Consider the following 13,838-nt stretch of genomic DNA (forward strand, 5'->3'; position numbering starts at 1 on the left):
GGTATTAGGGAATATACAGCAGTATTACTGGTTACTACTTACTACTATATCTATTTATCTGGAGAAAGGGTTGAGAAAGTTATGAGCTTAAGTCTTGTTAAGGGAGTGTCCTTTATCCTGTCTTCTTTACTCCTTGAAAATTCAAAGTGAATGTGGTCATTTTCGTTTGCTTTCTTGCAAATTGCATCAGCCATTACGTGAGAGACAGCTTTTGCGTCCTGATTGATTACTGTGTTTACTTTGTGCTGTAGATTAGTTTTCTCTGCAATTAAAAATTAGGTTTAATTACACGTTAGCCCATTCAACATGGGGATGAGTAACACTTTGCCCACTTTTACTAGGGAAATATACACTTTGTCCCTTGTTAACAATTTGGGGATTCTAAATGACATCACCAATTTTTTTTCCAAAACTAATCCCAATTGAAATAGGCATAAATATGCATTTTAAGTAATTAGAAAGGCATTGGCTGCCATGATCCCAAATAGTTATGTACTTCACACTTGTCCTGAAATAGATAATGAAATATCAACCTCCACGTGCAGCATATTACATATACCATAGACATTCATCAACATAACCAAACTAACATCATTGTGACTACAGCCTTTAAAGCATTCCAAAACAAAAGAGGGAACATTATCCCATTTGACTGGCAACTAAATTAGTATTGTTTCAATTATAAATTTTGAGATGTCAATTATATTTCATAACTTAGTTGTGCCACAGTCACTTAAGAGTATCATATATTGAAAATTTAAAATATGTTGTTTCTTTTTCTTTAGGCAAATTTGTAAGGTTATTTTTTTTGGTACTATAATCATGGGCAACTTACCTTTGGTTGAAAAAGGTGAAGAATGATAATTTCTCTGTGGATTCAAGCTATGAAAAAAGAAAATATTATGCAACAGGTATTAAAGTTAAGCATGATTTGTAAAGAATACTATGAGATTATCAGGCGAGCAAGCACATATCCTATTATGAAACTATTTTTTTTAATAAAACATAAGTCAATATTATTAATAAGCATCTTTACAAACTATTATGAAACTATTAATATAAGCATCTTTACAAACTCCAAAGAGGCTTTGGTCAACAATTAAGGAAGAGGCTTTTTAGGATATAGAGTTATTGGGTTTGGTTCCCCTTTTCCTTCCCTACTTCTTAACTCAAACCGTTCCCAAATCCCTACCAGGAAAAAAATTAAAAATATATATTTATAAACATAATAATGTAGTAGAAGGGTTTGAATTTATGTTGGTTACCATCTCCACCCCTTCCCTAATCCCTACTAAATATATATATATATATATAAACATAATAACATAGTAGAAAGGTTTGAAGTTACGTAAATTATCTGATTGTTATAATAAAATAATCTAATTTAATATTTCAAATATTCATCTTATTATTGACTTCTTATTTCATAATGAATTAAATAATTACCTAAAAAAATTTATATTAGGTACCTTTTATAGAAAGTTTCAATAAACTATAAAAGATTTTGGTTTTTATCTTAATTTCAACGAATTAATTCAATCAAGTGGGTCCCTATGTTTAAACACAAGAATGAAGTAAGTACACATATTTTCAAGTATATATGCAAGGGTCCTAAAAAGAGTCATGGCTACAATTGTTGAATACAATGTTAGAGAAAAATATGCTCATATCTTTCAAGCATAATCACAAATTTAGATAAGAAATAATTGGATTGCCAAATTATTCCAAATAATATTTCGCTTGCATCATAAACACATTTTCCAATTCACCTTTTTATATTCTCAATTACTTTTTACCTCACATACATCACATCACAAAAAGTGCTACAGTAATTATTCCAAATAATATTTCAAATAATACTCTATCCAAACACACTCATATTTATATAGTTGCACAAAAATCTCATGCACTCTTAGTTTTTTTTTATTTTATTTTAATGTAGCAATATTATTGAATCGAACCAAAGTTTACACCAGTAGCAGAAATTACGCAACCCAAACCCTATAACATCCTGAACTTCCTAATTGAAGGCACTCCTAGTTTATCTAGCCTGATTGCACCACGAGCCAACTGTGGAATCAATCGGATGTGGTCATAAACCCTAACCTTATGCTCAGGGTGAGCCACTCCCACATTAGATAGAATATCAGCAACTTTGTTCGCCTCCCTATAACAATGAACTATCCGCGGGGATTCACCCAACAACTGCCAAATCTGCCCCACCTCCCGCCATACATGCCAAGGACACTGAAACTGCTTCCGCAGAATCCCCACCAAGACCAAGGAGTCTAGCTGGACGCCCACATTACCAAACCCTTTCTGAGCACTCTCGTGAAGCCCAATCAACAGGGTCATAGTCTCCGCCCGTAAACTGGAGGTAACCCCCAGAAAAGCCGAGAAAGCAAATAGAGGCCTTCCTGACGAATCCCGTAGGACACCACCACCACCGCCCAGTCCTGGGGTATGCACTCTTAGTTTGAATTACATGTCATTGTAAGGATTTTGGATAATTTTTTATTAACCATTATATCTTTATTATGAATTTTAATTTGTTAAAAAAATTTATAATTTCAGTGTTTAGCACGGGTTATAAAACTAGAACTATATAACTAGCATATTGCAGAGTATGATCCTGTGTTGGTGGTGGTTTTAAGCTCTTTAAAAGAACAAGTATGGCAATGGATTGTTAACACAGAGAATTTTGCTAGTGGTATTTAACCCGTTTGAATTTCAGATATCTCGTAGAATTACGGAGTTGCCCTTGTTGATTGTTATGACCGTTTTACCCCTTAGATTATGCCACTGAACCCCAAATCGGCTACAAAAATCCTACATCAAATTAGAATGGATATTAGCACTTTGGGGAAAAGCACTAGCAGACTACCACTTCATCCTTTCTCAAAAGTCGCTCCTAAGAGAATGAATTTTCAAATATTGCAATTTTATGGTTATCCAAGACTTTAAACTGATCACCACAATTAATCAACAATTTCTAATTTCACCTACTGATAATAAATGTACCTCATGACAGCACACTCCCAAATTGAAATTCGTTCCATTATCCTCTTATATGCTTTATCTAACTTTTTTTTTTTTTTGAAATGCTTAGGACAGGTGAATTGAGGTTTTTTGTATTCCGCAATTATGGATTTTTATGTTGTTTGCATTTGTTGGAGTGCTATCAAGAGTATGCATGTCAATAGGTCGAACGTTATCTAAGTCTCACCCAAACTCAATTTACTTGAACAGGATTTGGGTTTGATTTATCAAATTTAAACACTACCTAGATTCAAACCCTGTAAGAGAGTCATAAACAAAAAATTCTATTCTTGACAAACCTCTAACTAATGAAAAGAATCAGATATACTGAAAATGTCTAATATGTTTTGTTTTTGCTGAAACAATGTTGTTAGAGTTCCTATTTTTATTTTAATTATGTCATCCATACGCTTTGTGGATACCTGATAATTGAGTAAACCCATTTCAAGAGAAATATTTGTAGTTACTTCAGACTTGAATTTTGTAGCAATAATATCTTCAAATTATTCAACTTTCTGTTTTAAACTGACTTCGGATTTCTACTTTTGCTTATGTGTTTTTCAATGAACTAACTAGTTACTGCCAAATGTAGTCCTCGGACCCAAGAAAATGGACAAGGTGGTTTAATTTCATATACCTAATTCTCTCCCAATAGTAATTGTTGAAAGGAAAAAAAAAAGACAAAAACAAAGAAAGTCATGAAATCTTCGTCCTGTTCACCACTTGTATGTTGCTTATCTTTTAAAGTTTTTGTACATATTGTTAAAATGATTAATTGATTCACTTTGTCCTGCCATTAACACAATCCATGAATGAAAAAAAGAATGGTTAAAGTTCTAAACACATCTTTTTGTTAAATTTTAGGCACTTGTGGGCATGTTATGGAAACACTTACTCTATATTTGGAATTTGAATATCATTACTCTTGCTGGCTTTTAATGTACTGCATTCCGTTGGTTGGATTTGCTCTTGCAAAGGGATTTGGCTCAAGAAATTATTTCTGTTAGGATTAATTTTGATCGGAGTCTTAGTTCACTCCTTGAGTGAAAATGTAATCAGGAAATAATGATGTTGTTAGTAAAGGTTGAATGCATTTTTGTGTACTATACGTGTACTCTGAATATTATGGTGGGCTCATGGGGTACATAATAAAATGATTGGCATTGGGTTTTTTCGATCTAGTTTGCCCAGATATCCTCTACACAAATTATTACCACAAATATATATGCAAAATCAATGCCCATAAAATATTTTGTTTGCACAGGTATCAAGGACCCATGCATTATGTGGTATGCCTTTTCAAATATCTGAAACAAAAGAGTGATTAGAATAATAAAAATATGGTTGGAAAATAAATTTACAAAATATCCAAACCTTTTTCCAAATAGTCTTATCCAAAAAAATTTTAGTATTTCTTGAAATTTTTTTTATAATTTATTCAAGATTTAGTTCAATTGATATATACATTACCACGTTAATTCTAAGTGCTCTCATTTTTTTTTACTTCTATCTAAAAGTTACAATCTCTCAACCACTAGGTCGGGTCAGTGGTCAAGGGAGGAATCTTATAGTCTTCTTTATTGTCATGTTTAGAGTTCAAATCTAGTACCTAACAGTTACAAGTGGGAAAGGGTGTACGGAGGGGTGGGAGTGTTAAAAAAAATAGTCTCTCTTCAACAGGAAAAAAAAAATTCATATGTAATTATTTCCCTATCCTTCATATAAGGCTTAAATGTCCCTCAAACCAAAGAAAATGCTAACATAATTATTACTCCCTTCACCTCACTTTGATAGTTTTCGTTTTTTCACACGTAGCTTAAGAAAAATTAGTTAACTCTATTGAAAAAGTAAATCTAACATACTGTTTTTCTAAATACCTTACATTAATATTAGGAGTATGACTAATCATTATACCTTTATATTAATTACAATAATAATATTGATGGAAATTTATACCATTCAAGACATGAATCAGAGTAATTATTGAATAAGGTTAGTTATATTCACTAAGAACAAAATACTTAAATAAAGGTATTTTAGAGAAAATAAAAGTTAACTATATTTTTCAATTCAAAGGCGGATTATAATTTGCGACAGATAAAAAAGAAAAACATGACTATCAAAATGGGGAAAAAGGTGTATTTGGACTTTGATTTTGAACTCTTCCACATTATTATTGCATATTAAGTGTTTGTCCGAAATTTGGAGGTCTGGAATTTGTCATTAACTTACAAGTACTACTAATACTTACTAGGATTAATTTAGAATTAACTTGTACAATTAGACCAAACATTTCTTAGGAAACATTTCTGAGTATAAAAGCTCTCCTTCACTCTCACATAAAGAAAAAGGGTATGTCAAATGAGTGTGTAGTGGGTATTCATTGAAATGTAAGATGTAGCTCAGGTGTTAATATTTTAGAAATATAAAGTTAAATAGGAGAAACTTATTAAAACAAGATTGAGTAATAATTATTAGTACGTGTATTCACACGGTAGGTTAGGTATGATTTAGATATCACTTATTAGGCATCCATTAGTAAAAACCTTAAGTAAAATAGTAATTAGGAAATTGTACCACTTATCGAATTATAAGATAAACAAATAAATGCAACACTAATTTGAATTCAAAACAAGAGTTGTTATATGGGAGGATCCTAGGAGTTGTTATAACCGGGCTCCGGTACCAATGTTAATCTCTCGCTCTGATACCAATATTGGATGCTATTGAATCTTTTCGTACCTTTCCGCAACTGATGTGGAATAAAGATATCCAAACTCCGATACCAATATTGGGTGCTATTGAACTGATGTGGAATAAAGGTAACCAAGCTTTGATACTAATGTTGGGTGCTATTGGGCCTTGTCATTCATTTTAATCTCTCGTTCTGATACCAATTCTGGGTAGTATTGAACCTTCTCGTACCTTTTCATAAAGGTAACCAAGCTTTGATACTAATGTTGGGTGCTATTGGGCCTTGTCATTCATTTTAATCTCTCGTTCTGATACCAATGCTGGGTAGTATTGAACCTTCTCGTACCTTTTCATAACTAACGTGGAATAAGGGTTGGGACAGCATCAGACAGCATCAAACAGTACATCAGAGTGGGAGGAGCTTGGAGCTATCATAACTGGGCTCTAATACTAGTATTGGATGTTATTGGGCCTTCTTATCTCAAAAGCTAGCCAAGGGATAAGACTTTCCCTCACACTTATAACTAAGCACCTTGCCCCTTTCACATCCGGTGTGATTTGGGATAAATTTAACAATAGCATGGCTATTTTGAGATGGCCATAGAATGAGCTCCCTCTGTTGGACAATGACAAAGCTTGCAAGACAATGACACCTAGGAAGAGAAGTTTAAATTTGATTGTAATCCTTACCATATCACCACCGACTAGTCAACAAGGAAAAGGGGTCTTCTCGATTATTTTTTTCGTCTTTTGTTTCAATTGTCCATTGTAGCAGTGTTATGAGATACTTCTTTTTGTTATATAGGTACTTCTTTTTGTTATTGAATTTTCTGCAACCCTTTCAGTGTTATGAGATACTGTAGCAATGTTGAGATCATTCAGGATATAGTAAACCAATACAATATCTCCCAGTGAGCTTCTTCTGCAATCTTAGTTGCTGATTAATGAACAGTGTTGTATCCTAATTTCCATCTATGGTTCACACCTTAAAGTATCTTCCAAAGTAAGAGCCCAAGCAAAAAATAGAAAATTAGCTGTGTGGAAATTAGACACAACTAGTCTTTGTTGGTTTCAGGCTTGATCCAGCAATTAAGTCAAGCTTATTACCCTGAACATTTGAGATTTCAAAAGAAGCAACAACAGATGTCATTTGAGTCCTCGAGAAGGTTTGAAACGTAACTTGAACTCGTGGTACATTATTGTGATACATTACTGACAAGAAGCAGAAAAACACAGATTAACCTTTTACAAGATCCGTTCAACCCATTGTGCATATGATGCATGACACAGGCAAATCCAGACTAAAATTTCCATAGAATTTATTGCTTGAAAATGGCAGCTAGTACTAATACCATGTGAGTTCAGTTGCCATAAGGGGATTGTTCTTCACTTGATATACTTAGTAAACCAATTCAACATGTCCAAATGAGACTCTTCTGCCTTCTTAACAGCTGCTTCATCCTCATCTTTATATCTGGTTGTCCATCCATGCCCTGTACCTGGAAATATCTTCACAAAACTATCAACCTGCAACTTCAAGAACGGTTAATTAGTTCTCAAATTAATTTTCACATAAGTTTCAAAATTTTGTTCCTATATCATGGATGAAGAGCCATTTGCTAAAAGCAAAATAGCTTCTTACCTCAGATTTCTGCGCTAAAATACTTGCCAAATGCTTGATCTTCTCAGCAGAAAAAATGCGGTCAACCTCAGCTCCCAATATAGCAAATGGAACCCTTACCTCTACAATAACCACCAATCAAGCATAAATGCTTGGGGAGGACTTGAAATTTCTACCCATGGAAATTTTAAAATATGCAAAATATTACCGTTGATTTCATCTTCTGTCATTGGACCAGGATGTAAGACTACTGCAGCCTGAATGCAGTCCAAATTGTTTGCCAGTTTGACAACCACCATTCCTGAATGATTGGCAAGAAGGTAAACCTGAGGTTCTGCAAGCAGATATCTAGTACAGTTGTCAAGGAATGGATTTTTTTTTCCTTATTTTTTTCTCTTTTTCATTGTTGAATACATATGACATTCAACCCATTGTGTACTATGATGCATGATCCATGAAACAAGCAAAAGATACAAGTTGTATCTTTACCTCCCCAGCAGAAACCTGCAGCCCCTATAGCAGTATATCCTTTGCTTTTCAAGGCAGCAATTACTTTCTTAGCATCCTCAGATCCTTTGTCCTGAAAGCCTCATATGTAAATCAAACAATATCAATGCTTATTGTGAGAAATCCTATGCCCCTAAAATTTGAGATCAGATAATTTTAAAGCCTCTTAAAATTTGTTATAGAAATCATAGTAGTACCACTTACTTTCAGGATTAGCTATATTTATAACCACTCTTATTGGAATACCCCAGGTGCAATCAAAGAATATTAATCTTGCAGTCCAGTTTCTGTGTTAAACATACCGATGGATGAGCATTTTTCCATGCTTCCAGATCAAAATTAGGATTTCCAACATCAGCAGGGTCACCGAAAAGGAAATCTGGAACCACTACAAAAAATCCAGTATCTGCAACCTTGTCTGCAAGTTTTCTTTATAACAAGAAAGCAAATACTAGCTGAAATCAATATAAAAAATATTATAGTGGTAACAAATATTAATGTCGTATCCAACTAATCATTAATAAGCATGGTTGCTATGGTCAGGCTTGACGGTAAAAAAGAGTCAGTTATAATCAACTATGCTTCTGACTCGCAACTTTTGACACAGAACTTTATCTGGTAATAAAATACTCCGGTTGACACTCCAGCAAAGAAGACGTCAGTTGAAAAAAAGAAAATTACCTGCTCTTGCAAAGATAAAGATGCAGACATTGTTTTGTGCTAGTTATTACTCATATGAATTGTAGACAATTGACAAATAAATTGTACTTAGCAAACAGTTTAAGATTGGTATGTTCAGCAGCCTCAGACCACTGTGTCACATACCAAAGACACATTAAAAAATGTAGCCATGTTTGTGTCCAACAAATAAACAATTCTCCATCTACCATCAACTAACACAAGAACGGGGTACACTTTAGAGTTCTGCTTTTCGCATTTCGTGTTTTCACCATATCTTTCCAGGAAAATGGAATGCTGCCTCATACATGTTTATAAAGATGATGAACTGAAAGGAACCTAATTTAATTATGACTTGAATGGAGATTGGATAATTAAGGGCCTCAATTGCTAGCCTTATTGTGTAGCAGCAAGGAAATTATAGCATAAGTTCATTATTCTGCAATACTCTTTTTCAAACTTTTGATTGATCAAGGGATGAATGTTTTATTGGACCGCTTTTAGTTCTAACATAGAAAGAAATGCTTTTGCTTCAAATTGGAGGCAGAAAAATTAATAGTTCAAAATCAAACTTAAAATTCATTGATCAATCAGTTTTTTTTAGCTGCCTCAAATTCAAAAGAAAATTGAAATCCAAGCATGATCCGGGTACTGCATGGACTAAATACACTGCATTATCATATGCATGTGTTTATCCATTCATGGATGCTAACCTATTCCGAAATTTTGGATAGAAAAACTATGAGTTCAGAGAATATTCTGAATCTCCTTGATCCTTGATAGCTGCATTTAAATTGATGGGCTTGTTAGAATCTACTTACCTCAAATTTGGAGCTTCATACCCTGCAAAACAATCCCAGCAAACCTCAACATAAGCAGTTTGCAGATATAGTAATTTTTTAGAATGTGATGGTAATCATGTTCTAACCTTTACAAAATAAACTTAGTAGAAAATTAGAAAAAGAAAATATTCCTCACATGGATACCCAGTGGAATTGGGAGGTTTTCCAAATTCACCGATAATATACACACTAATACATTAAGAATCAGCAATAGGACCATTATATTTTCTAACAAACCAGATCGTGTTAACCAACCAAAGTTAGCTTCGCTCATCTCATCGTGTATTTAACAGAAGCAAAGGCTCAGTAACGGTCCAGTAAAAAGTCATAGCAAATCCCATAAAAATTATACCAGAAACAAGCGTACTCCAAATAAACAATCAACTTCCTGAGTGATCCTACCAGAATTCATCGCTACACAAGACATAAAATTGACAATTGAAGTTGAATTTATCATATCTCACCCAATTCTTCATCACTGGTTTTTCATAGCAAACCAACAGATATTTTTTATCACCCTAGAGAACATACTAGAAAAAAAGTAGCGGCAGTAATGAAACATTCATCAATAACAGGTTCAAGATGACATTTGCTCCTGTCTTTTTTTTAGATGTTCAACTAGTCTTTAGCTCTAACTAGATAAATTAGAAAGCAAGCAGGAAACTATTAAGTGCACAACTAGTTGAAAACTCATCAACAAGATCAGGATGATGATCATTACCAAAAGCATCAGCAATCAGAAGGATGGCGCGATGGGAGTCTCGGTGTCCAGTAACATATGTTTGAAGCCCAGCGATTTCTTCTACATTTCCTGCTCCACAGGTTGAACTAAGCTTTGGAGGATTCGAAAAACACATTGGACCCGACATGGTTTTAGGGAGTATGCAGCAGTATTACTGGTTACTACTGACTCCTATATCTATTTATCTGGAGAAAAGGCTGAGAAAGTTATGAGCTTAAGTCTTGTTAATGGAGTGTCCTCTATCCTGTCTTCTTTACTCCTTGAAAATTCAAAGTGTGGTCATTTTCGTTTGTTTTCTTGAAAATTGCATCAGCCATTACGTGAGAGGGACACCTTTTGCGTCATGATTGATGACTATGTTTACTTATTGCTGTAGATTAGCTTTCTTTGCAAATAAAAATTAGGGTCAATTACACTTTACCCCCCTTAACTTGGGGATGAGTAACACTTTGCCCGCTTATACTCAAGAAATATACACTTTACCCCATGTTAACAATTTCGGTATTCTACATGACATCACCAATTTTTGTTCCAAAACTAATCCCAATTGAAATAGGCATCAATAGTCATTTTAAGTAATTAGCAAGGCATTGGCTGCCGTGATCCCAAATAGTTATGTACTTCAAACTTGTTGTCCAGGAATCGATAATGAAATATGAGCCTCCATGTGCAGGATATTACATATAACATACAACATAGCCATTCATCAACATATCCAAAATAACATCATTGTGACTACAGCCTTTAAAGCATTCCAAAACAAAAGAGGGAACATTATCTGTGACAACCCTACCTCCCCCTAGGGCGTACCCTAGGTTTTAGCGAGTCGTCTGCCCAATTCTCGCCAGGACTCACTCACTCGAAACTCGAGAAAATAACTTACCTCCATAGAAAATAAGTAACACAACAAGTTCAAACTTAATATATACATTGATGCTCAACCCAGATACAAGGCTCTACACACTAAAATACTTTAAAGTGTTTACAATTCAAGTACAAACAACTCTAGTCGGGTGCTAGCACGAGTACAATTTCAAATTTTCAAAGCAACTAGACTACGCTAGTCTTTACAAATCTCGCACCTCGCTCGTACCCCCTGTAAGGAAAACAAAACTAACGGAGTGAGCTAAATCTTAGTGATGTTCCAAATAGCAAATTGACCATTAATTAACAGTAAATGTATCATAATAGTGAAATAGCGAGCATAACAAGTCAAGAAAATGAGCAATACACTTTGTATAGCCAACATTCCTTATTCAGTATTTCACGTAAAAGGATATAATTGCTTTTGTAAACCAGTTCCACCATAGTTTGGTCATATAGTAGTTGACACTCCGTCAACTTTCAAATAAGGTAACTAGTCCAGTAGTACACCACGTAACTCCAATCTCCGTCCACCAATCAAACCCCTTACCGGGCCCGAACTCCAAGGTAAACACTGGTGGTAATACTCGAGTATACCGATTAGTCGAGAAGATAACACTCTACTCGACAACACTAACTACCCAAGGTTCGTTATCTAATCGACCAGGCCCTTGCCGGCTCGACTCGATTAACTAGCCACAGGGTTTCTAGAATTCCAGACAAGATACAATTCATATGCATGTATATCAATTCGATTAAAATCAACGAATAAGAATAGATCACATTAGGGCAAGTGCGATAAAGTACACTCTTGCCCTATCAATCCACTCATAGATCATGTAATCACATTGGTCAAGTATTAAACACAAGTGTCAAGTTCAATCAGGTATTTGGAAGCACTCACCAAAAAATGTAGTGCCTTTACAGGTCACGTTCGGGTATTACTCTGTGTTTGGAGTCCAAATCTGCGATAAAATATTGTTTAAGAGTTTTGAAAATTAACTAAGGTTCGAAACTTAAACGTTTCATTTAATGAGAATCAAGTAATTGAAACTTATTTAGAGAATATTCGTAAAACTCTTGCTCGCTTTTCAAACTGTGAAATTTTGAAGCAATTATACTTTGAAATACCATTTGAGTCGAAGAAACAAGGAAAACGTATTTCTATTAGTCGTTAATTTCATTTTTCCAAGGGTACAAGTTTTGGCCGAATTCTAACTTATATACCTCTACAAAAGAGGACTCGAACAACCTAGACAATTCGAGTTAGATTCGTACTCAAAGCCTTACTCAAGTCGCGAGTATATCTACCTAACCCTCGAGCGAAAATTTGGGCGGCACGCCCTTTGTGTTTACCTCTCTTCCAGTCATTTATGACTTCATTGTTTTTCTCAATTTAGCCCCACAATCACATACAAGTAATGTTACCAACATAGCCCTTCAATTAGGCTCCAAAATCATCTAATTACAACACAAGTTTAATAATACAATCGGAAATCAGTTTTGAAGACAAACAGCTAAACAGCAGATTTGATATCTTATAGCATTTTGGTGACAACTGGAGCTACTTTTATCAGATTGGGGTATACTTTACTCTGTTTCGAAGCTAAGACAAAGGTTTACAACTTTTATGAAGACGACTTAACCCAGTTCACAGTTGATCCAGGTCGAATTTGCAGATTACAGAACCAGAAGTTCATGGTCAGTATGGTTGTCAGTACTGGATTCAAACAGCAATAATTCAAGCTACACAATTCCGATTGAGGCGTTTTCAGATGTGTTGGAAAGCTGAAAAATAGGGCTAAAAATTTTGTGTTTTGGTCAAATGCTGATTTGATATGGATCAAAGTGAAAAATGAAGCCAAAAATGTAAAATCTCAAAACTGCCTGCTGAAAAGAACATTTGGCAGTCAGGGGTATTTCAGTTATTTCACATGATACAGTGCTCAGATTGAGTTGAAATTTTATAGGAAGCTATATAACATCATTTCCTACAATTTTTATGTTTTGACTTAAGCCTGATTCGGCCTCTAACATGGACGAATGAAGCTGGTCAGAAGCAGGGCAGTTTACTCTTAAAACTGGAATTTAATGCATTCAAGGTATAAACTTCTTATTCATGTCTTGAACCACTACTCCAACTTCCTATCTAAGTGTATTAACATCATATGCTATATAATTAACAAGAAACACAACTGAACAATTCAAACCCTAGCTCAAAAAGCCACCATATCCATCAAAACTACTTAAACAACTATCATTAGCCAAGAATATATGTTGCTATACAAACTTAAGCAAGATTAAGGGAAAGAAATAGGAAGGACAGCCATAATACCTCACTAAGATACTTGTAAGAGAAATCCACCACCTTTCCTTGTAAACTTTAGCACACAAAACTTTCTAGGTTCCTAAATAAGTGTTTAATCGGTTTGGCTTTTGGATTTTTACTCAAACTAAGCTAAAACTCAAGATTGAAATGAAGTAGTTTCCTCGCTTTTCTCTTCCTTAAGTCTCAGCCACAATGAAGCAAAATAAGGCAGAAATGGAGCTCCAAGAAAGGATAAGAAGCTAAGACTTGAGTTGGTCAAGAATGGTTGGATGGCTTCCAAGTGTTACCACAAGAATACATCTTGAATTTTTCTTCTTTTCCTTGGTTTTATTAGTCAAAATTTTCGGCCATTAGGAGCTAAGTAAGGCTAATAGTTATGCACTAATATAAATGATATATTAAACTAATAAAGTGGTGGTCAAGTGGTGTGTTCAATCGGTAGTGAACGGTACACGTCGGTTCACTCCGTTTTTCCTTAACTCGCACGTACTAGGGTTTTACTTACAATTCACTAACTTATTA

At 34.5% G+C, this 13,838-nt stretch overlaps 1 protein-coding gene across 1 annotated transcript; it reads right to left on the reverse strand.

Moving 5' to 3' along the window:
- Positions 1 to 6,855: 6,855 nt before the first annotated feature.
- On the reverse strand, positions 6,856 to 10,353 carry LOC113770627 (endo-1,3;1,4-beta-D-glucanase-like). The gene is made up of 7 exons (XM_027315149.1): positions 10,103 to 10,353; positions 9,361 to 9,382; positions 8,164 to 8,290; positions 7,844 to 7,934; positions 7,563 to 7,655; positions 7,376 to 7,476; positions 6,856 to 7,260 (listed from the first exon to the last, which is right to left on the reverse strand). The coding sequence occupies exons 1-7, from the start codon at positions 10,248 to 10,250 to the stop codon at positions 7,120 to 7,122; spliced, it is 723 nt and encodes a 240-aa protein (XP_027170950.1). The 5' UTR covers positions 10,251 to 10,353; the 3' UTR covers positions 6,856 to 7,119.
- Positions 10,354 to 13,838: the final 3,485 nt, after the last annotated feature.

Source organism: Coffea eugenioides, chromosome 5 (assembly GCF_003713205.1).
Source record: "Coffea eugenioides isolate CCC68of chromosome 5, Ceug_1.0, whole genome shotgun sequence".
Taxonomy (NCBI): domain Eukaryota; kingdom Viridiplantae; phylum Streptophyta; class Magnoliopsida; order Gentianales; family Rubiaceae; genus Coffea; species Coffea eugenioides.